General features: G+C 45.2%; 1 protein-coding gene across 2 annotated transcripts in view; it reads right to left on the bottom strand.

The window, feature by feature from the left end:
• LOC138663878 (zinc finger protein 665-like) overlaps window positions 1–25,112 on the bottom strand; it is a 93,615-nt gene that overhangs the window by 5,117 nt on the left and 63,386 nt on the right. For both annotated transcript variants that reach the window (XM_069750243.1, XM_069750242.1), the window contains exons 2-6: window positions 21,663–21,811; window positions 21,354–21,533; window positions 21,147–21,270; window positions 20,970–21,067; window positions 20,679–20,772 (exon numbers count right to left, since the gene is read on the bottom strand). In XM_069750243.1, the coding sequence (XP_069606344.1) occupies window positions 20,679–20,772; window positions 20,970–21,067; window positions 21,147–21,270; window positions 21,354–21,533; window positions 21,663–21,740 (574 nt within the window). In that variant the 5' untranslated portion in view covers window positions 21,741–21,811. The remainder of the gene's footprint in view (window positions 1–20,678; window positions 20,773–20,969; window positions 21,068–21,146; window positions 21,271–21,353; window positions 21,534–21,662; window positions 21,812–25,112) is intronic.

The raw sequence follows: 25,112 nt of genomic DNA, 5'->3' as shown, positions 1-25,112 counted from the left end.
CGTGCTCAGAGGCATGAGGCACGAGATCAGAGCCTGCGCTCAGAGACATAAGGCACGAGGCCAGAGCTGCACTCTAAGAAGAAGCAGCCAGAGCAGTGCATCAAAAGAGTAATCCATCTGTGAATTCAGGACATTTTCTTTGAATGGTATATCTCAATTGTCAGGCTAGCCCCACCAGAAGGAGCCAATTATTTCACCATGAGGCGCAGATGGAGAGCAGTGTGCATATAGGAGATAATATGCTGAATCATATGCCCTCGTATAGATGAAGTAGTCAGACTAAACCTTGTCTGGTAAAACAATAGTGGAAATATCTGAGTGTTATTCAACCACCAATCATGAGGCCTCGAGCAGCAAAACCATGAAAACATCCAAATAGCAACGGCCAATACATGAGGCAGCAAACTGAAGTAAAATGATGAGACATCACTCAGGCATGTGACCTAACATTAGCTCGGAGGCCTAAGGTCTAGCTAGCGTGGCTAAAACAAAACGTCAGAACCTGAAGCCTAAAGCCCAGCTTCGGTATAACATCTTGTGGCTAGTATCAGCCCAGAAGCCTAGCCCATACAATATTTACACAGTGCACTTACCTGTGCTAATTCCACACCATCCTGTAGCTCCACCCTATCTCAGAAATTTCTCCAGATTATGGACAGGGGAAGCTGGTAACACCGAGAGCCCACTATGGAGGGACGCGGCGGCACAATCAGAAATGCTGCATTATAGTAAATGAAGCACAGACTGGCTGATGGCTGAGTGACTTCTGCCCAGAGAGAGGTCAGCCCCGGACCAATTGACCAGGGAAAGGGAAGACCCAGACCCCTTGATACCACCTGAGTCAGTACACTAACACAGTGGTGTCTGCCTCAGACCGCTTGACAGGGGAAAGGGAAGGCTGTGAGTTCCTGATCCCACCTGAGTCCGTACAATTCAATTCCACAACATCAGATATCGTCACCCTTAGAGAAACTCTTATGTGACTATCACCTGTAAAAACAGGATATATTTAGATAAAAACTGGAATGACAAAAAGAGCAACAGGGTCGTATCTGGATTACAAAAGAAGTATTAAAAATGGACTTGCTTATCTGGGGGGTTGTGAAAATCACAACCTCTTTATTAGCTTCAAAGCAAACGATGGCTGCTGCAGATCCACCAAACAGATAGTAAACAAAACTTGCACTGCTGAGGATCCAATATAATATATGATAAGGAAACAGATACAGTATGGATACGGTTTTGTTTGTCAACACATTTGGAGGTGATCACACCTCTTCATCAGGACAAACCACAACGATCATTGTGGTTTGTCCTGATGAAGTGGTAGGATCACCTCAAAACATGTTGAAAATTAAATGCGGCTCCACCTCCCATAGAGGTGGAGCCACATATTCATTACTGTAATGAGTGGTAACGGTGACCGCTCAGTACAGGATGAAGCTGTGGCATCGGAGAAGCAGGGACTGCACAGCGCCAGGAGCAGGGGAGTATAACGGGGAGGGGGAGCGCTGCGCGATATTTACCTGCTCCCTGATCCGGGCGCCGCTCTGTCTTCAGCAGTGACGCTCAGTGTTATGATCTGGTGGCCTAGGAGCAGCATGTGACGTACTCTGGAGAAGGTGGTACCTGTACTGACCGCAGACCCTGAACTTAGCTGTTATGACCTGGTGGTTAGGAGCACCCGGAATGACCTGATGGTTAAACTCACAGGACAAGCTCTGGGAAGTGGGAACTTTGCTGACCGCAATCCCTAATCCTATCACACACACTAGAAATAGCCGTGGGGTGTACCTAACAGGCCTAGACGCCTCGGACACAGCCTAAGAACTAGCTAGCCCTAGAGATAGAAAATAAAGCCTACCTTGCCTCAGAGAAATTCCTCAAAGGAAAAGGCAGCCCCCCACAAATATTAACTGTGAGTAAAGATGAAAGTCACAAACACAGAAATGAAACAGGTTTTAGCAAAGGGGAGGCCAGACTAACTAAATAGACAGAGGATAGGAAAGGTATCTTTGCGGTCAGCACAAAACTACAAAAGAACACGCAGAGTGTGCAAAAAGACCCCCGCACCGACTCACGGTGCGGAGGCGCCACCCTGCATCCCAGAGCTTCCAGCTAGCAAGACAAAATCATGAAAGCAAGCTGGACTATAAAACCATGAACAGAAAATAACAAACGGGGACTTAGCTTCTTGCAGGAAGAGACAGGTCTCCAGAAAAATCCAAGAGCGACTGAACCAGCACAGGAACATTGACAGCTGGCCTGGAGTAACGATCTGAGTGGAGTTAAATAGAGCAGCCAACCAAAGGATAACCCACGTCACCTGTGTAAGGAACCTCAGAAGCAGCAGCTTCACTCACAGCCACCAGAGGGAGTCCATGGACAGAACTCGCCGAAGTACCATTCACGACCACAGGAGGGAGTTCGACAACAGAATTCACAACAGTACCCCCCCTTGAGGAGGGGTCACCGAACCCTCACCAGAGCCCCCAGGCCGATCAGGATGAGCCAAATGAAAGGCCCGAACTAGATCAGCAGCATAAACATCAGAGGCAAAAACCCAGGAATTATTTTCCTGACCATAAACCTTCCACTTGACCAGGTACTGGAGTTTCCGTCTCGAAACACGAGAATCCAAAATCTTCTCCACCACATACTCCAACTCCCCCTCGACCAACACCGGGGCAGGAGGATCAACGGAGGGAACCATAGGCGCCACGTATCTCCGCAACAATGACCTATGGAACACATTACGGATGGCAAAAGAAGCTGGAAGGTCCAAACGAAATGACACAGGATTAAGAACTTCAGAAATCTTATATGGCCCAATGAAACGAGGCTTAAACTTAGGAGAGGAAACCTTCATAGGAACATGACGAGATGACAACCAAACCAAATCCCCAACACGAAGTCGGGGACCAACACAGCGCCGGCGGTTAGCGAAACGTTGAGCCTTCTCATGGGACAATGTCAAATTATCCACCACATGAGTACAAATCTGCTGCAATATGTCCACCACCGTATCCACACCAGGACAGTCCGAAGGCTCAACCTGCCCTGAAGAGAAACAAGGATGGAAACCAGAATTACAGAAAAAAGGAGAAACTAAAGTAGCCGAGCTGGCCCGATTATTAAGGGCAAACTCAGCCAAAGGCAAGAAGGACACCCAATCATACTGATCAGCAGAAACAAAGCATCTCAGATATGTTTCCAAAGTCTGATTAGTTCGTTCGGTTTGGCCATTAGTCTGAGGATGGAAAGCCGAAGAAAAAGACAAATCAATGCCCAGCTTAGCACAAAAGGACCGCCAAAACCTCGAAACAAACTGGGAACCTCTGTCCGAGACGATGTTCTCTGGAATGCCATGCAAACGAACCACATGCTGGAAAAACAATGGCACCAAATCAGAGGAGGAAGGCAATTTAGACAAGGGTACCAAATGGACCATCTTAGAGAAGCGATCACAAACCACCCAAATGACCGACATTCTTTGAGAAACAGGGAGATCCGAAATAAAATCCATGGAAATATGCGTCCAGGGCCTCTTCGGGACCGGCAAGGGCAAAAGCAACCCACTGGCACGAGAACAGCAGGGCTTAGCCCGAGCACAAGTCCCACAGGACTGCACAAAAGAACACACATCCCGTGACAAAGAAGGCCACCAAAAGGATCTAGCCACCAAGTCTCTGGTACCAAAGATTCCAGGATGACCAGCCAACACCGAACAATGAACCTCAGAGATAACTCTACTAGTCCATCTATCAGGGACAAACAGTTTCTCCGCTGGACAACGGTCAGGTCTATCAGCCTGAAACTTCTGCAGCACGCGCCGCAAATCAGGGGAGATGGCAGACAAAATTACCCCCTCTTTAAGAATACCCGTCGGCTCCGGAACACCCGGAGAGTCAGGCACAAAACTCCTTGACAGGGCATCAGCCTTCACATTCTTAGATCCCGGAAGGTATGAAACCACAAAATCAAAATGGGAGAAAAAGAGCGACCATCGAGCCTGTCTAGGATTCAACCGTTTGGCAGACTCGAGATAAGTCAGATTCTTGTGATCCGTCAAGACCACCACGCGATGTTTAGCTCCTTCAAGCCAATGTCGCCACTCCTCGAATGCCCACTTCATGGCCAACAACTCTCGATTGCCAACATCATAATTGCGCTCAGCAGGCGAGAATTTTCTAGAAAAGAAGGCACATGGTTTCATCACCGAGCCATCAGAACTTCTTTGTGACAAAACAGCCCCTGCTCCAATCTCAGAAGCATCAACCTTGACCTGAAACGGGAGCGAAACATCTGGCTGGCATAACACAGGGGCAGAAGAAAAACGACGCTTCAACTCCTGAAAAGCCTCTACAGCCGCAGAGGACCAATTGACCACATCAGCACCTTTCTTGGTCAAATCAGTCAACGGTTTAGCAATGCTAGAAAAATTAGCGATGAAGCGACGGTAAAAATTAGCAAAGCCCAGGAACTTCTGCAGGCTCTTCACAGATGTCGGCTGAGTCCAATCATAAATGGCCTGAACTTTAACAGGGTCCATCTCGATAGTAGAAGGGGAAAAAATGAAACCCAAAAATGAAACCTTCTGAACTCCAGAGAGACACTTTGACCCCTTCACAAACAAGGAATTCGCACGATGGACCTGGAACACCATTCTGACCTGCTTCACATGAGACTCCCAATCATCCGAAAAGACCAAAATGTCATCCAAATATACAATCATGAATCTATCCAGGTACTCTCGAAAGATGTCATGCATAAAGGACTGAAACACAGATGGAGCATTAGAAAGCCCGAATGGCATAACCAGGTACTCAAAATGGCCCTCGGGCGTATTAAATGCTGTTTTCCATTCATCGCCTTGTTTAATTCGCACAAGATTATACGCCCCTCGAAGATCTATCTTGGTGAACCAACTAGCCCCCTTAATCCGAGCAAACAAATCAGACAGCAGCGGCAAAGGATAATGAAATTTGACTGTGATCTCATTAAGAAGGCGGTAATCAATATAAGGTCTCAAAGAGCCATCCTTCTTGGCCACAAAAAAGAACCCTGCTCCCAATGGTGACGACGACGGGCGAATATGACCCTTCTCCAAGGATTCCTTTATATAACTCCGCATAGCGGCGTGCTCTGGCACAGATAAATTAAACAGACGGCCCTTAGGAAACTTACTACCAGGAATCAAATTAATAGCACAATCGCAATCCCTATGAGGAGGTAGGGCACCGGATTTGGGCTCTTCAAATACATCCCGGTAATCTGATAAAAACTCAGGGACTTCAGAAGGAGTGGAAGGCGAAATAGACAACAATGGAACATCACCATGTACCCCCTGACAACCCCAGCCGGACACAGACATAGATTTCCAATCTAACACTGGATTATGGATCTGTAGCCATGGCAACCCCAAAATGACCACATCATGCAGATTATGCAACACCAAAAAGCGAATATCCTCCTGATGTGCAGGAGCCATGCACATGGTCAATTGAGTCCAGTACTGAGGCTTATTCTTGGCCAAAGGCGTAGCATCAATTCCTCTCAATGGAATAGGATACTGCAAGGGCTCCAAGAAAAAAACACAGCGCCTGGCAAACTCCAAGTCCATCAAATTCAGGGCAGCGCCTGAATCCACAAATGCCATAACAGAATAGGAAGACAGAGAGCAAATCAGAGTAACGGACAAAAGAAATTTAGACTGTACAGTACCAATGGTGGCAGACCTAGCGAACCGCTTAGTGCGCTTAGGACAATCGGAGATAGCATGAGTGGATTCACCACAGTAAAAACACAGCCCATTCCGACGTCTGTGTTCTTGCCGCTGAGCTCTGTTCAAAGTCCTATCACACTGCATAGGCTTAGGCCTATGCTCAGAGAATACCGCCAGATGGTGCACAGCTTTGCGCTCACGCAAGCGCCGATCGATCTGAATAGCCAAGGACATAGACTCATTCAGACCAGCAGGCGTGGGAAATCCCACCATGACATCCTTAAGGGCTTCAGAAAGACCCTTTCTGAAAATTGCCGCCAGGGCACACTCATTCCACTGAGTAAGCACAGACCATTTTCTAAACTTCTGACAGTACACCTCCGCTTCATCCTGACCCTGACACAAAGCCAGCAAGATTTTCTCTGCCTGATCCACTGAATTTGGTTCATCATAAAGCAATCCAAGCGCCAGAAAAAACGCATCAACATCACGCAATGCAGGATCTCCTGGCGCAAGGGAAAATGCCCAGTCTTGAGGGTCACCACGCAACAAGGAAATAATGATTTTTACTTGTTGAACGGGGTCACCAGAGGAGCGGGGTTTCAAAGCTAGAAACAGTTTACAATTATTTTTGAAATTCAGAAACTTAGCTCTATCTCCAGAAAATAAATCAGGAATAGGAATTCTAGGCTCTAACATAGGATTCTGAACCACAAAATCTTGAATGTTTTGTACCCTTGCAGTGAGATGATCCACACAAGAGGACAGACCTTGAATGTCCATACCTACACCTGTGTCCTGAACCACCCAAAGGTCTAGGGGATAAGAAAGACAAAACACAGTGCAAAGAAAAAAAAATGGTCTCAGAGCTTCTCTTATCCCTCTATTGAGATGCATTAATACTTTGGGCCAGCTGTACTGTTATGACCTGGTGGTTAGGAGCACCCGGAATGACCTGATGGTTAAACTCACAGGACAAGCTCTGGGAAGTGGGAACTTTGCTGACCGCAATCCCTAATCCTATCACACACACTAGAAATAGCCGTGGGGCCTACCTAACAGGCCTAGATGCCTCGGACACAGCCTAAGAACTAGCTAGCCCTAGAGATAGAAAATAAAGCCTACCTTGCCTCAGAGAAATTCCCCAAAGGAAAAGGCAGCCCCCCACAAATATTAACTGTGAGTAAAGATGAAAGTCACAAACACAGAAATGAAACAGGTTTTAGCAAAGGGGAGGCCAGACTAACTAAATAGACAGAGGATAGGAAAGGTATCTTTGCGGTCAGCACAAAACTACAAAAGACCACGCAGAGTGTGCAAAAAGACCCCCGCACCGACTCACGGTGCGGAGGCACCACCCTGCATCCCAGAGCTTCCAGCTAGCAAGACAAAATCATGAAAGCAAGCTGGACAAGAAAACCATGAACAGAAAATAACAAACGGGGACTTAGCTTCTTGCAGGAAGAGACAGGTCTCCAGAAAAATCCAAGAGCGACTGAACCAGCACAGGAGCATTGACAGCTGGCCTGGAGTAACGATCTGAGTGGAGTTAAATAGAGCAGCCAACCAAAGGATAACCCACGTCACCTGTGTAAGGAACCTCAGAAGCAGCAGCTTCACTCATAGCCACCAGAGGGAGTCCATGGACAGAACTCGCCGAAGTACCATTCACGACCACAGGAGGGAGTTCGACAACAGAATACACAACACTTAGCAGCGCAACTAGAAATAGCAGTGGGATGTACCTAACACTCCCTAGACACCTCGACACAGCCTAAGGACTAACTTCCCCTAAAGATAGAAACGGAAAACTATCTTGCCTCAGAGAAAATCCCCAAAGGATAGACAGCCCCCCACAAATATTGACTGTGAGAGGAGAGGGAAATGACAAACGCAGACTGAAATCAGGATTAGCAAAGGAGGCCTTACTAGCTAAAAAGAAAGAATAGGACAGAGAACTATGCGGTCAGTATTAAAACACTAGAAAATATCCACCACAGAAAATACAAAACTCCACATCTGACTAAAGACATGGAGGGTATATCTGCATCTCCATAGATACCGCTTGGCTGCAAAAAATCCTTTCACAGACAAGCTGGACAAGACAAAACATGAAAATGCACTGAACTATAAGGCCCACAGCATTTGGACAGCAGAAACAAAGCCAGGACTTATCTTTGTTGAAAAGCACAGCAAACAGGAGAGACCAGAAAGGGATGTGAATCCTCCAAAAACAATGGACAACTGGCACTGACTAAAGGATCAAGCAGGACTAAATAGCTGAGTCCAAATTGCAAAAAGTGAACACACCTGATAAATGCTGCGATCCACAGACAGCAGCACTACCACTCATAACCACCGGAGGGAGCCCAAGAGCAGAATTCACAACAGTACCCCCCCTTGAGGAGGGGTCACCGAACCCTCACCAGAGCCCCCAGGCCGATCAGGACAAGCCAAATGAAAGGCACGAACCAAATCGTCAGCATAAACATCGGAGGCAACAACCCAAGAATTATCCTCCTGGCCATAACCCTTCCATTTGACCAGATACTGAAGCTTCCGCCTCGAAAAACGAGAATCCAAAATCTTCTCAACCACATACTCCAACTACCCATCAATCAACACCGGGGCCGGAGGATCAACAGAGGGAACAACGGGCACCACATACTTCCGCAACAAAGATCTATGGAAAACATTATGGATGGAAAAAGAGGCTGGAAGGGCCAAACGAAAAGACACTGGATTGATAATCTCAGAAATCCTATAAGGACCAATAAACCGAGGCTTGAACTTAGGGGAAGAAACCTTCATAGGAACATGATGGGAAGACAACCAGACCAAATCCCCAACCCGAAGCCGGGAACCAACACACCGACGACGGTTAGCAAAACGCTGAGCCTCCTCCTGAGACAACACCAAATTGTCCACCACATGAGCCCAAATCTGCTGCAGCCTGTCAACCACAGAATCCACACCAGGACAATCAGAAGGCTCAACCTGCCCTGAAGAAAAACGAGGATGAAAACCAAAATTAAAAAAAAAAGGCGAAACCAAGGTAGCAGAACTAGCCCGATTAATACGGGCAAACTCGGCCAATGGCAAGAAAGCCACCCAATCTGTTATGATCTGGTGGCCTTGGAGCAGCATGAGACGTACTCTGGAGAAGGTGGTCCCTGTACTGACCGCAAACCCTGAACCTAGCAGCGCAACTAAAAGCAGCCGTGGGGGGTACCTAACTCTCCCTAGACCCCCCGGCACAGCCTAAGATCTAACTACCCCTAAAGACAGAAACAGGAAACCTATCTTGCCTCAGAGAAAATCCCCAAAGGATAGATAGCCCCCCACAAATATTGACTGTGAGAGGAGAGGGAAATAACATACGCAGATATGAAATCAAATTTTAGCATAGGAGGCCATACTAGCTAAAAAGAAAGAATAGAACAGAGTACTATGCGGTCAGTACAAAAACACTAGAAAATATCCACCGCAGAAAATACGGATCACCACATCTGACTAATGACATGGGGGGTATATCTGCATCTCCAGAGAAATAGCTAGGCTGCAAAAAATCCTTCACAGACCAAGCTGGACAAGACAAAAACATGAAAATGCACAGAACTATAAGGTCCACTGCAGGTGGACAGAAAAAACAAAGCCAGGACTTATCTTTGTAGAAAAACACAGCAAACTGGAGAGACCAGCAGGGAAGTGAATCCTTAAAGAACAATGGACAACTGGCACTGATTAAAGGATCCAGCAAAGCTATATACCCCAGTCAGTCCTGCAATTAGTAGAAACACATGTCCACTCCTGCAATTCAGGCACAACTGCATTACCCTCTACAACCACCGGAGGGAGCCCAAAAGCTGAATTCACAACAGTACCCCCCCTTTGAGGAGGGGTCACCGAACCCTCACCAGGGCCCCCAGGCCGATCAGGATGAGCCCGATGAAAGGCACGAACCAAATCAACGGCATGGATATCAGAGGCAGAAACCCAAGAATTATCCTCCTGGCCATAACCCTTCCACTTGACAAGGTACTGAAGCTTCAGCCTCGAAAAACGAGAATCCAAAATCTTCTCAACAACATATTCCAACTCCCCATCGACCAATACAGGGGCCGGAGGATCAACAGAGGGAACAACGGGCTCCACATATTTCCGCAACAAAGATTTATGGAAAACATTATGAATAGCAAACGAGGCCGGAAGCGCCAGGCGAAAGGATACCGGATTAATAATCTCAGAAATCCTATAAGGACCAATAAATTGAGGCTTAAACTTAGGGGAAGAAACCTTCATAGGAACATGACGGGAAGATAACCAAACCAGATCCCCAATCCGAAGCCGGGAACCAACACACCGACAACGATTAGCAAAACGTTGAGCCTCCTCCTGAGACAGCACCAAATTGTCCACCACATAAGCCCAAATCTGCTGCAACCTGTCGACCACAGAATCCACACCAGGAAGGTCAGAAGGCTCAACCTGCCCAGAAGAAAAACAAGGATGAAAACCAAAATTACAAAAAAAAGGCGAAACCAAAGTAGCCGAACTAGCCCGATTATTAAGGGCAAACTCGGCCAATGGCAAAAAAGCCACCCAATCATCCTGATCAGCAGACACAAAGCATCTTAAATAGGTCTCCAAGGTCTGATTAGTTTGCTCAGTCTGGCCATTTGTCTGAGGATGAAATGCAGAAGAAAAAGACAAATCAATGCCCAGCTTGGCACAAAAGGCCCGCCAAAACCTAGAAACAAACTGGGAACCTCTGTCGGACACAATATTCTCTGGAATACCATGCAAACGCACCACATGCTGAAAAAACAACGGAACCAAATCAGAAGAAGAAGGCAATTTAGGCAAAGGCACCAAATGAATCATCTTAGAAAATCGGTCACAGACAACCCAGATAACCGACATTTTTTGGGAAACAAGAAGATCGGAAATAAAATCCATAGAAATATGTGTCAAGGGCCTCTCGGGGACCGGTAATGGCAAAAGCAACCCACTAGCGCGGGAACAGCAAGGCTTAGCCCGCGCACAAATCCCACAGGACTGCACAAAAGAACGCACATCCCGCGACAAAGAAGGCCACCAAAAGGACCTACTAACCAAATCTCTGGTACCAAAAATCCCAGGATGGCCAGCCAACACAGAACAATGAACCTCAGAAATCACTTTAGTAGTCCATCTATCAGGAACAAACAGTTTCCCCACAGGTCAGCGGTCAGGCTTATCAGCCTGAAATTCCTGAAGAACCCGTCGCAAATCAGGGGAGATGGCAGAAAGAATCACCCCTTCCTTCAAAATGCCGACCGGCTCAAGAACCCCAGGGGAATCAGGAAAAAAACTCCTAGAGAGGGCATCCGCCTTAACATTCTTAGTACCAGGAATGTACGAGACCACAAAATCACAAAATCAAAACGGGAGAAAAACAGGGACCATCGAGCCTGTCTATGATTCAGCCGTTTGGCAGACTCGAGGTAAATCAGATTCTTATGATCGGTCAGGACCACAATACGGTGCTTGGCCCCCTCAAGCCAATGTCGCCACTCCTCAAATGCCCACTTCATAGCCAACAACTCCCGATTGCCGACATCATAATTGCGTTCCGCAGGCGAAAACTTCCGAGAAAAGAAGGCACACGGTTTCATCAAGGAACCATCAGAATTCCTCTGAGACAAAACGGCCCCTGCCCCAATCTCAGACGCGTCAACCTCAACCTGAATTGGAAGAGAAACATCCGGCTGACGCAACACAGGGGCAGAAGTAAATCGGCGTTTAAGCTCCTGAAAGGCTGAAACAGCCGCGGAGGACCAATTCGTCACATCAGCGCCTTTCTTCGTCAAATCGGTCAGAGGTTTCACCACACTGGAGAAGTTGGCAATGAAACGACGATAAAAATTAGCAAAGCCCAAGAATTTCTGAAGGCTCTTCACAGATGTGGGCTGAATCCAATCATGAATGGCCTGAACCTTAACCGGATCCATTTCTATAGATGAGGGAGAAAAAATGAAACCCAAAAAAGAAATCTTCTGCACTCCAAAGAGGCACTTTGACCCCTTCACAAACAAAGCATTATTACGGAGGATCTGAAATACCATCCTGACCTGTTTCACATGAGACTCCCAATCATTGGAAAAAATCAAAATATCATCCAAATATACAACCATGAATTTATCAAGATAACTCCGAAAGATATCATGCATGAAGGATTGGAACACAGATGGGGCATTAGAGAGTCCGAATGGCATCACAAGGTATTCAAAATGGCCTTCAGGCGTATTAAATGCAGTTTTCCATTCGTCCCCCTGCTTAATACGAATAAGATTATTTGCCCCTCGAAGGTCAATCTTAGTAAACCAGCTAGCCCCCTTAATCCTAGCAAACAAATCAGTAAGCAAAGGCAAAGGGTATTGAAATTTGACCGTGATCTTATTCAAGAGGCGATAATCAATACAGGGTCTCAAGGATCCATCCTTGGCAAAAAAAAAAAAAACTTGCTCCCAATGGTGAAGAAGATGGCCGAATATGCCCCTTCTCCAAAGACTCCTTAATATAGCTCCGCATAGTGGCATGTTCTGGCACAGACAGGTTGAAAAGTCGGCCCTTAGAGAACTTACAACCTGGAATCAAGTCAATAGCACAATCACAGTCCCTATGCGGTGGAAGGGAACTGGATTTGGGCTCGTCGAATACATCCTGGAAATCTGACAAAAACTCAGGAATTTCAGAAGAGGGGGAAGAGGAAATTGACATCAAAGGAACGTGACCATGAACCCCCTGACAACCTCAACTAGTCACAGACATAGATCTCCAATCTAACACTGGATTATGTACCTGTAACCATGGAAAACCCAGCACAATATCATCATGCAAATTATGCAACACCAGAAAACGACAATCTTCCTGATGGGATGGCGCCATGCGCATGGTCAGCTGTGTCCAAAACTGAGGGTTATTTATAGCCAACGGTGTAGCATCAATGCCCCTTAAAGGAATAGGGTTCTGCAAAGGTTGCAAGGGGAAACCACAACGTCTGGCAAATTCTAAGTCCATTAAGTTCAGAGCGGCGCCTGAATCCACAAATGCCATGACAGAAAATGATGATAATGAGCAGATCAAGGTCACAGATAACAGAAATTTAGGTTGTACAGTACTGATGGTAACAGAACTAGTGATTCTCTTTGTACGCTTAGGGCAATCAGAAATAACATGAGCAGAATCGCCGCAGTAAAAACACAACCTATTCTGACGCCTGAATCCTTGACGTTCAGTTCTAGACAAAATCCTATCACACTGCATCGGCTCAGGGCTCCGCTCAGAGGACAACGCCACAGTGTGCACAACTCTGCGCTCGCACAAGCGCCGATCAATCTGAATGGCCAGAGACATAGAATCACTCAGACCAGCAGGCGTGGGGAACCCCACCATAACATCTTTAACGGATTCAGAAAGACCCTTTCTGAAAATTGCCACCAAGGCATCCTCATTCCATTTAGTCAGTACAGACCATTTTCTAAATTTCTGGCAATACGATTCTGCCGCTTCTTGACCCTGACACAGGGCCAACAAGATCTTCTCAGCTTGATCCACAGAATTAGGCTCATCATACAATAACCCCAATGCTTGAAAGAAAGAATCAACATTAAGCAAAGCAGGATTGCCAGTTTCCAGGGAAAATGCACAATCCTGTGGGTCACCACGCAGCAGGGATATGATTTTAGCCTGCTGAATGGGATCACCAGAGGACCGGGGTCTCAATGCAAAAAACAGTTTACAGTTATTTTTGAAACTCAAAAATTTGGATCTGTCACCAAAGAATAAATCAGGAGTGGGAATCTTAGGTTCTAAGGCAGGAGTCTGAACAATATAATCTGAAATACCCTGTAACTTAGCAGCAAGCTGATCCACACGAGAAACTAACTCCTGAACATTCATGTTATTACTAGGTTCTGCAGCCACCCAGAGATTAAGAGGTAGGAAAAGACAAAACAGGCTAAGGAAAAAAAAATGGCTCAAAACCTTTCCTCCCTTCTTCTGAGATGCAATTAACTCATTGTTGGCCAGTTGTACTGTTATGATCTGGTGGCCTAGGAGCAGCATGTGACGTACTCTGGAGAAGGTGGTACCTGTACTGACCGCAGACCCTCAACTTAGCAGCGCAACTAGAAATAGCCGTGGGATGTACCTAACACTCCCTAGACACCTCAACACAGCCTAAGGACTAACTTCCCCTAAAGATAGAAATGGAAAACTATCTTGCCTCAGAGAAAATCCCCAAAGGATAGACAGCCCCTCACAAATATTGACTGTGAGAGGAGAGGGAAATGACAAACGCAGACTGAAATCAGGATTAGCAAAGGAGGCCTTACTAGCTAAAAAGAAAGAATAGGACAGAGAACTATGCGGTCAGTATTAAAACACTAGAAAATATCCACCACAGAAAATACAAAACTCCACATCTGACTAAAGACATGGAGGGTATATCTGCATCTCCAGAGATACCGCTTGGCTGCAAAAAATCCTTTCACAGACAAGCTGGACAAGACAAAACATGAAAATGCACTGAACTATAAGGCCCACAGCATGTGGACAGCAGAAACAAAGCCAGGACTTATCTTTGTTGAAAAGCACAGCAAACAGGAGAGACCAGAAAGGGATGTGAATCCTCCAAAAACAATGGACAACTGGCACTGACTAAAGGATCAAGCAGGACTAAATAGTTGAGTCTAAATTGCAAAAAGTGAACACACCTGATAAATGCTGCGATCCACAGACAGCAGCACTACCACTCATAACCACCGGAGGGAGCCCAAGAGCAGAATTCACAACAGCTCAGGTCAGAGGGCGCGGTGACGTGGTTAGTGCATGCCCTCTGCCTGAACGTCAGTGCTGAAGATGCTGAATATGGAGTGGCGCCGGAACAAGGAGCAGGTGACTATTGAAAGTGCTGGGGGCCTGACCGATGGAGAGGTGAGAATGTGATTTATTTTTTTTTATCGCAGCAACAGCAAATGGGGCAAGTGTCTGTATGGAACATCTATGGGGCGATAACATTTGTGCAGCACTATATGGGGCAAGTGTCTGTATGGGGCATCTTATAGGACCATAATCAAGGTTTGTCCAGCACTATATGGGGCAAATATCTTTATGGAGTATCTTATGGGGCCATAATCAGCATTTGTGCAGCATTATATTGGGCAAATGTGTCTATGGAGCATCTTATGGGGCCATTATTAACCTTTATGCAGGATTATATGGGGCATATTTTAACCCCTTCATGACCCAGCCTATTTTGACCTTAATGACCTGGCCGTTTTTTGCAATTCTGACCAGTGTCCCTTTATGAGGTAATAATTCAGGAACGCTTCAACGGATCCTAGCGGTTCTGAGACTGTTTTTTCATGACATATTGGGCTTCATGTTAGTGGTAAATTTAGGTCAATAAATTCTGCATTTATTTGTGATAAAAACGGAAATTTGGCGAAAATTTTGAAAGTTTCGCAATTTTCGCATTTTTAATTTTTATTCTGTTAAACCAGAGAGTTATGTGACACAAAATAGTTAATAAATAACATTTCCCACATGTCTATTTTACATCAGCACAATTTTGGAAACAACATTTTTTTTTGCTAGGAAGTAATAAGGGTTAAAATTTGACCAGCGATTTCTCATTTTTACAACGAAATTTACAAAACCATTTTTTTTAGGGACCACCTCACATTTGAAGTCAGTTTGAGGGGTCTATATGGCTGAAAATACCCAAAAGTGACACCATTCTAAAAACTGCACCCCTCAAGGTGCACAAAACCACATTCAAGAAGTTTATTAACTCTTCAGGTGCTTCACAGCAGCAGAAGCAACATGGAAGGAAAAAATGAACATTTAACTTTTTAGTCACAAAAATGATCTTTTAGCGACAATTTTTTTATTTTCCCAATGGTAATAGGAGAAACTGAACCACGAAAGTTGTTGTCCAATTTGTCCTGAGTACGCTGATACCTCATATGTGGGGTAAACCACTGTTTGGGCGCATGGCAGGACTTGGAAGGGAAGGAGCGCCATTTGACTTTTTGAATGAAAAATTGGCTCCACTCTTTAGCGGACACCATGTTGCTTTTGGAGAGCCCCTGTGTATCTAAAAATTGGAGCTCCCCCACAAGTGACCCCATTTTGGAAACTAGACACCCCAAGGAACTTATCTAGATGCACAGTGAGCACTTTAAACCTTCAGATGCTTCACAAATTGATCCGTAAAAATGAAAAAGTACTTTTTTTTCACAAAAAATGTCTTTTCGCCTCAATTTTTTCATTTTCACATGGGCAATAGGATAAAATGGATCTTAAAATTTGTTGGGCAATTTCTCTCGAGTATGCCGATACCTCATATGTGGGGCTAAACCACTGTTTGGGCACACGGCAGGGCTCGGAAGGGAAGGCGCGCCATTTGACTTTTTGAATGGAAAATTAGCTTTAATTGTTAGCGGACACCATGTCGCGTTTGGAGAGCCCCTGTGTGCCTAAACATTGGAGCTCCCCCACACGTGACCCCATTTTGGAAACTAGACCCCCCAAGGAACTTATCTAGATGCATATTGAGCACTTTAAACCCCCAGGTGCTTCACAGAAGTTTATAACGCAGAGCCATGAAAATAAAAAATAATTTTTCTTTCATCAAAAATGATTTTTTAGCCTGGAATTTACTATTTTCCCAAGGGTAATAGGAGAAATTGGACCCCAAATTTTGTTGTCCAGTTTGTCCTGAGTACGCTGATACCCCATATGTGGGAGTAAACCACTGTTTGGGCACACGTCGGGGTTTGGAAGTGAAGTAGTGATGTTTTGAAATGCAGACTTTGATGGAATGCTCTGCGGGCGTCATGTTGCGTTTGCAGAGCCCCTGATGTGGCTAAACAATAGAAACCCCCACAAGTGACCCCATTTTAGAAACTAGACCCTGAAAGGAACTTATCTAGATGTGTGGTGAGCACTTTGAACCCCCAAGTGCTTCACAGAAGTTTATAACGCAGAGCCGTGAAAATAATAAATACGTTTTCTTTCCTCAAATATAATTTTTTAGCCCAGAATTTTTTATTTTCCCAAGGGTTACCGGAGAAATTGGACCCCAAAAGTTGTTGTCCAGTTTCTCCTGAGTACACCGATACCCCATATGTGGGGGTAAACCACTGTTTGGGCACATGCCGGGGCTCGGAAGTGAAGTAGTGACGTTTTGAAATGCAGACTTTGATGGAATGGTCTGCGAGCGTCACGTTGCGTTTGCAGAGCCCCTGGTGTGCCTAAACAGTAGAAACCCCCCACAAGTGACCCCATTTTGGAAACTAGACCCCCCAAGGAACTTATCTAGATATGTGGTGAGCACTTTGAACCCCCAAGTGCTTCACAGACGTTTACAACACAGAGCCGTGAAAATAAATAATCATTTTTCTTTCCTCAAAAATGATGTTTTAGCAAGCAATTTTTTATTTTCACAAGGGTAACAGGAGAAATTGGACCCCAATAATTGTTGTGCAGTTTGTCCTGAGTATGCTGGTACCCCATATGTGGGGGTAAACCACTGTTTGGGCACACGTCGGGGCTCGGAAGTGAGGAAGCACCATTTGACTTTTTGAATACAAGATTGGCTGGAATCAATGGTGGCGCCATGTTGCGTTTGGAGACCCCTGATGTGCCTAAACAGTGGAAACCCCTCAATTCTACCTCCAACACTAACCCCAACACACCCCTAACCATAATCCCAACTTTAGCCATAACCCTAATCACAACCCTAACCCTAATTCCAACCCTAACCCTAAGGCTATGTGCCCACGTTGCGGATTCGTGTGAGATTTTTCAGCACCATTTTTGAAAAATCTGCAGGTAAAAGGCACTGCGTTTTACCTGTGGATTTACCGCGGATTTCCAGTGTTTTTTGTGCAGATTTCACCTGCGGATTCCTATTGAGGAACAGGTGTAAAACGCTGCGGAATCCGCACAAAGAATTGACATGCTGCGGAAAATACAACGCAGCGTTTCCGCGCGGTATTTTCCGCACCATGGGCACAGCGGATTTGGTTTTCCATAAGTTTACTTGGTACTGTAAACCTGATGGAACACTGCTGCGAATCCGCAGCGGCCAATCCGCACCGTGTGCACATAGCCTAATTCTAAAAGTATGTGCACACGCTGCGGAAAACGCTGCGGATCCGCAGCAGTTTCCCATGAGTTTACAGTTCAATGTAAACCTATGGGAAACAAAAATCGCTGTACACATGCTGCGGAAAAACTGCACGGAAACGCAGGGGTTTCCGCAGCATGTCACTTCTTTCTGCGGATTCCGCAGCGGTTTTACAACTGCTCCAATAGTAAACTGCAGATGTAAAACCGCAGCGAAATGCGCAGAAAAAACGCGATAAATCCGCAGCGGTTTAGCACTGCGGATTTATCAAATCCGCTGCGGAAAAATCCGCAGAGGACCAGAATACGTGTGCACATACCGAAACCCTAACCCTAACCCTAACCCTAGTTCTTACCCCAACCTTAGTGGAAGAAAAAAAAAAATGTCTTTATTTTATTATTGTCCTTACCTATGGGGGTGACAAAGGGGGGGGTCATTTAGTATTTTTTTTATTTTGATCACTGTGATGGGTCACAGTGATCAAAATGCACTTGAAACTAATCTGTCGGCCGGCAGAAGATGGCATTTGGAAGATGGCGGCGCCCAGGAAAGAAGACGGACGGACCACGGGAGGCTCGGTAAGTATGATGGGGTGGGGGGGGGAGCACGTGGGGGGGGTGGATCGGAGCACGGGGGGTGGATCGGAGCACGGGGGGGGGGGGTGGATCGGAGCACAGGGGGAGTGGATTGGAGCACCGGGGGGTGGATCGGAGTGCAGGGGGGGTGGATCGGAGGGCAGGGGGTGGATCGGAGTGCAGGGGGGGTGGTTGGAGCACGGGGGTGGGATTGGAGCACGGGGGTGAGCGGACAAGAGAACAGGGGGAGCGGACAGGAGGACGGAGGGGAGCGGAACTGTGTACCGGACTGATCGGAGGACTGGGGGGGGGGATCGGATCGGTGGCGGTGGGGGGGTGCAGACCAGTGTTTCCAGCCATGGCCGATGATATTGCAGCATCGGCCATGGCTGGATTGTAATATTTCACCAGTTTTAATAGGTGAAATATTACAAATCGCTCTGATTCTCAGTTTCACTTTCAACAGCCAATCAGAGCGATCGTAGCCACGGGGGGGTGAAGCCACCCCCCCTGGGCTTTACTACCACTCCCCCTGTCCCTGCAGATCGGGTGAAATTGGAGTTAACCCTTTCACCCGATCTGCAGGGACGCAATCATTCTGTGACACAGCATATGCGTCACAGGTCGGATTGGCACCGACTTTCATGACGCATACGCTGTGTCACAGGTCGGGAAGGGGTTAATATGGAGCATGGCGCCCATCATAAACTTTATGGAGCATTATATGGGGCTCCTGAATCAATATGGATATTCAAAAACACAACCTAGTGATGTCTCAATTAATTTTACTTTTATTGGTATCTATTTTTACTTTTGACATTTACCGGTAGCTGCTGCATTTCCCACCCTGGGCTTATACTCGAGTCATTAAGTTTTCCCATTTTTTTGTGGCAAAATTAGGGGGGTCGGCTTATACTCGGGTCGGCTTATACTCGATTATATACGGTAATTATTGTCACAGATATTAATAGAGGGATTTGTTATACAAGTAGGATTAGAGGTTTCAGATTTCTTTCCATATTTGCAGACAAGACGTTCTATTCAGTCTTCACCCTTGTTTTTCGTTTTGGGTGAACATATCTTTTCATGGATTTATTTATTGTCAACTGAAATCTGTAAAGGCAGAATTAGTTCCCTATAAAAACATTTGATGAATTGTCTTGCAGAAGAGAATAAATTCTGGAATCAGATCTTGGAGTTATCTTACACAATAGGAAATAATTGTAAATTCTGATAATGTTCTTCTCTACGTCACATGGGAGAATGTTCCAATTTATGGTTATTCACAGGTTGCACCGTCCCACGGCTTTTATGTAGAAGAGTGGATATATTAAATATTCTAAATGTCCCAAGTGTAACTCAGAGGTGGCAGATCTATCTCATGTATTGGGACTGCCGGGAAATTAGGGAATTTTGGGAACCGGTTATCACATTTGTTGCTGAGAGGCTGAATTTTGTTTTGCCATTTTATTTTCTTTAAAGGAGTCAAGATGGATTGTCCTACTAAGGATCTAATTATTTCACGTTCATTATCTGCAATGGAAATGATTTTTAAGGACTAGATAACTTCTAAAAAATATATATTTCTAACAACAACTTCTGCCAACTTACACGTCCCAATAAATTAATTCCTGGAATAAGTAGAAGCAAAGAATTTAGGAAATATGGGCAACAATTATTGATTGAAGAGTTTTCTCTTCTTTTCTCTCCTCTGAATGGGGGAAGGGAGAGGTGAGGGCGAAGCGTTTAAATAGAAAAATACAATTATCATATTTTTCTAATTTCTTATGTTTATGTGTCCACTGTTTACATTTTGAGCATATAAATAAAAAGGACTTGGACTGGTGTCTTGTCATAAAAGTTAGGCCCACCATAAGGATTATATTTTTGTTCACATGATTTTCTATGTTGTCAGCACATTCTACGCATGCTGTCATTTGGATTTGCACGTTACAAATCTAGGAAGGTAAGGGTCAGAATCTTCTAATTCCAGGTACTAGGGTGTATTCTCCAGGCCAGAACAGGTCTCACACCAACAGAAGGACTTCTAATGCCCAAAGTAATGGGGGAAGTTTTCAGTTAGCAGGAGAATAGTGACTGCTTGATAGTGATATGACCGGACTACACCAAAGATAAGATAGTCACATCCAGTGACTGAAAAGAATCTGTGACTTTCCTACATTTAGTAGTTACTCACCTGGGCAGCTATCTGTAGAAATCTCCACTTTACACCACCACTCATCACTCCTCACATATGTCTCTTTAGTATTAATACGTCTCAGATCTTTATCCTGAAAAAATATTGTAAGAGTGACAGACAGATGGAGAAGTCACATCTATGATCAGTTCTAATCCTGCCATCTCCACCATTCTCATTACACAAGTACAAAACATATAATGCTGGTGGATAAAACAAGACTGGGCACAAGACCTTCACAGCCGTCTACACATCATAGGGGAGATCTCATGACACCTTCTCTCCATCTACCTGATGATCCTGAGGAACATTGGGATTTTCTTGTTTACAGTCCTGTGGAAGAAGAGGACGGGGACATCTCTCTGGTGTTGTCCTCTCACTGGATGGAACTGGAGGAAACACATACAGGGACTGAATTCATTCTTTACATACAGATATAGGTTGTGTGTATTTAGTCTTTTCTGTTACCTGGTGATGTGAGGGGCTGGGGAACCTCAATCATAATGTCCTTGTACAGATCTTTGTGTCTTTCTAAATATTCACACTCCTCCATGGAGAAATAGACGGCGACATCCTGAAACCTTATTGGAACCTGACACATATAATGATACAGTCATCCCCCCAATCCCTTCATAGCGTTACTGTATAATGTCCCAGCATTCCCAACAGTGTCACCTCTCCAGTCAGCAGCTCAATTATCTTGTAGGTGAGTTCTAGGATCTTCTGGTCATTGATGTCCTCATGTATCAGGGGGTGAGATGGAGGCCCTGTGATTGGGCTCAGGGATCCTCCCCATCCCTCAGACACAGGGTCCTGACAGCGCTTAGTAGAGGTCTTCTTCACTACTGTGTAATCCTGGTTATGGAGAGACACATTAATAAATCTCACTACAGACATTTCCAGAGTCCTCACCTCTCCAGTTCTGTCCATCTGTTATTCCCATAGATAAGAATGATGTAAGGTGACATCATCAGAATCTCTCACCTCTCCAGTAAGCCGGAAGAGGATCTCTAAGGTGAGGTGTAATATCCTCTCCGCCATCTTGTCCCTGTCGTTATCCATCCTTGACTGGTCAATCAGGAAAATGTTCTTATATAGAAGATGTCCACTGAGAGGATCTGATATTCTAGGACCTGAATGGGAAGAAGATGAGCTGATGTAAAATCATAAGGAACCCTGAGTAATAATACAATTACTGAAGATAATAAGGGGAAACGTATGAGGAGATATAACGTGTAGATGTCATATTTGCTCTTCTAGTATGGGTTGAAACATGAGTTGCATTAGGCCCCACCAGCGATCCCCTCTTCTACCACAGCTCTGTCCTTTTTGGAATTGATGAAACTTGTGTGATCATCTCCCGAGAGTCGACATTTTCTTGGAGTAAACTGCCATGGAAACAATGAGAACTATGGGGACTCTGCCGACATTTTGAGAAAAGGTGACGCGGGTCTCCAACTGCCGAACACCCCCTTCTCCCAGCCCGGGGCCCGCAGCATCGCCCCACTCCTGACGCCTTTGCTGCCAACTTCCTGCAGCAGTGATCCTGCCCCCTAGAATACCGCTCCACTGCAGCAGCCCCCCTCCGGGTAATTTACATTTGGATTGCAAGACGCATCCCCATCTCTTCTCTCATTTTCTTATAATCCGAAAAATACGGTACATCTTAAAGAGAACCAGTCAGAAGGATTTTGCAAAGTAAAGTACAAACATGATTATACTGGTGTTGTAATACTGATTAAACTTATATATGTGGTGAAGAAATCAGTTTTGTGCTTTTTGTTTAACTAGTGTTTGAAGTTCTCCTGTAATCATATCTTCGTGCACCAGCGTGGCCTGTGGACCAAGTCTAAGTGCTATTGTCCTTTAGTCATCCCCCTTTTTGAATACAGGTTACTGATCCGTCAGTGACCCTATTCCTATTTTAAATATTGCGCCGGCGCTATAATTGCTGTGATCAAAATTATGACGGCAGTGGCGCATTCGCAGTCATATTTCCACTATATCGATCTCGTTTCTAAATCTGTGCATGCGCTGCCTACTATATGCAGAGGACCAGGGTGGGAGCGCGCAGAAGTGAAATAATATATCGCAGCTGCTCAAAATATCTCTCCAGTGAAGGCAACTTCAGAAAAACAGTATTACTATAAAAAACAAGTTCAACCCAATAAAATATATAATGAATATAATTATTCTGGCTAATTAGTTACATAGGGAAAGGGAGAGATAGGTAGGCTACATAAGGATATAGAAGATAGAAAGATTCAGGGCGTAAACAACATGCAAAAAGCAGTTATGGGATAGACAGATAGATAGATAGATAGATAGATAGATAGATAGATAGATAGATAGATAGATAGATAGATAGATAGATTACACTGGACAAGTAAGCTATTGCTTCCTGAACACTTTTTCCTATCACGTACTGTTTTTCTGAAATCTTCTGTTCGAGCATTTTTTTATTTCAGATTTTCAGGCTGTCCATGTATTGCCCACAATATACAGTATATAATCGAGTATAAGCCAACCCGAGTATAAGCCGAGATCCCTAATTTTGCCACAAAAAACTTGGAAAACTTATTGACTCAAGTATAAGCTTAGGGTGGGAAATGCAGCAGCTACTGGTAAATTTCAAAAATCAAAATAGATACCAATAAAAGTAAAATTGATTGAAACATCAGTAGGTTAAGTGTTTTTGAATATCCATATTGAATCAGGAGTCCCATATAATGCTCCATACAGTTCATGACGGGCCCCATAAGATGTTCTATACAAAATAAACCCCATAAAGTTCATGATGGGACCCATAAGATGCTCCATATTAAAAATATGCCCCATATAATGCTGCACAAAATGTTAATGATGGCCCGTTAAGATGCTCTATAGAATATTATGCCCCATATAATGCTGCACAAAGGTTGATGGCCCATAAGATGCTCCATAGATTATGCCCCACATAATGCTGCACAAAGTTTGATGGCCCCATAAGATGCTCCGTAGATTATGCCCCATACAATCCTGCATAAAGGTTGATGGCCCCATAAGATGCTCCATAGATTATGCCCCATGTAATGCTGCACAAAGGTTGATGGCCCCATAATATGCTCCATAGATTATGCCCCATACAATCCTGCATAAAGGTTGATGGCCCCATTAGATGCTCCATAGATCATGCCCCATATGCTGTTGCTGCTGCAATGAAGAAAAAAAAATGACATACTCACCTCTCGTCGCTCAGGCCCCCAGCACTTGTGATATTCACCTATCCCCATTCCACCACCATACACCGCTCCGTCTTCCGGCTCTCTGACTGTTCAAGCAGAGGGCGGCGTGCACTAACTACGTCTTCGAGCCCTCTGACCTGAACGTCACAGCCAGAGAACGCGGAAGACGGAGCCCGGCGATGGAACGGGGACAGGTGAATATCGTAATGCTCACCCTCCCTCGTTATACTCACCCTCCAAGCGCAGTCCCTGCTTCTCCATCGTCCCGGACCGGCAGCTTGTTCCTGTGTTCAGCAGTCACTGGTACCGCTTATTAAAGTAATGAATATGCGGATCCACCCCTATGGGAGTGGAGTCACGTCATATTCATTAATTTAATGAGCGGTACCACGTGACCGCTGAGTACAGGAAGAGCTGCAGGCGCCGGAGAAGCAGAGATGCGCCTGGAGCAGGTGAGTATGATGGACAGCTGCAGCTCCCCCTCCGACACCCTTGGACAATGACTCAAGTATAAGCCGAGAGGGGCAATTTCAGCCTAAAAAAATGGGCTAAAAATCTCGGCTTATAATCGAATATATGCGGTATGTGCTGTCATGTCATTTCATTAAAGTTACAAAATTTCAGTCAAATTGTTACAGACTAGGCATGTCTGGACCTGCCTGCAGAGGCTTTAAAATCTGCTTCCAAAGATACTGCAAGTTATTCCAACCTTAAGCAGCTTTAAACTACTACCGTACAGTACAATCTGATATAGATAAAATCTCTGGCCAGTGTCGGAACAGTAGCGATACCTTTTGTTACATTTGCGGAGTGTACACGCTCTCATTATGAAAGCCAATGAGCTGTACTTTGGATGCAAGATTGTGGATCAAGACAAATCCTGGGCTCCTCAAATCTGTTGTGCAAGATGTGTATTAGGATGGTGTTGAGTGTTAACCAGGTCCCTAGAACTAGGGGAGCCTTAGTCTTTTCCTGTCACTCGGGTTACTCCTGAAGGTGGAGACGCCGGGTTCACGTGCCTTGCTATGGTCCTATATCAACCCTTATCTGTCCCATCCACCACCCAGGGATGTGGAAATTGAAGTGCATAGGAACTCACTAACTAGATAAACAAATACACTCACCAAACAACAGAGTTGGACACAGGGACCTGAAGGTATAAACTAAATAGGAGAGAATGAGGATGTGCACACAGACAAAACTCCAAGTA

This window comes from Ranitomeya imitator, chromosome 2 (assembly GCF_032444005.1).
Source record: "Ranitomeya imitator isolate aRanImi1 chromosome 2, aRanImi1.pri, whole genome shotgun sequence".
NCBI lineage: Eukaryota > Metazoa > Chordata > Amphibia > Anura > Dendrobatidae > Ranitomeya > Ranitomeya imitator.
Note: the sequence above shows the minus strand (reverse complement) of the source record. Positions and strands in the feature narration are given on the sequence as shown.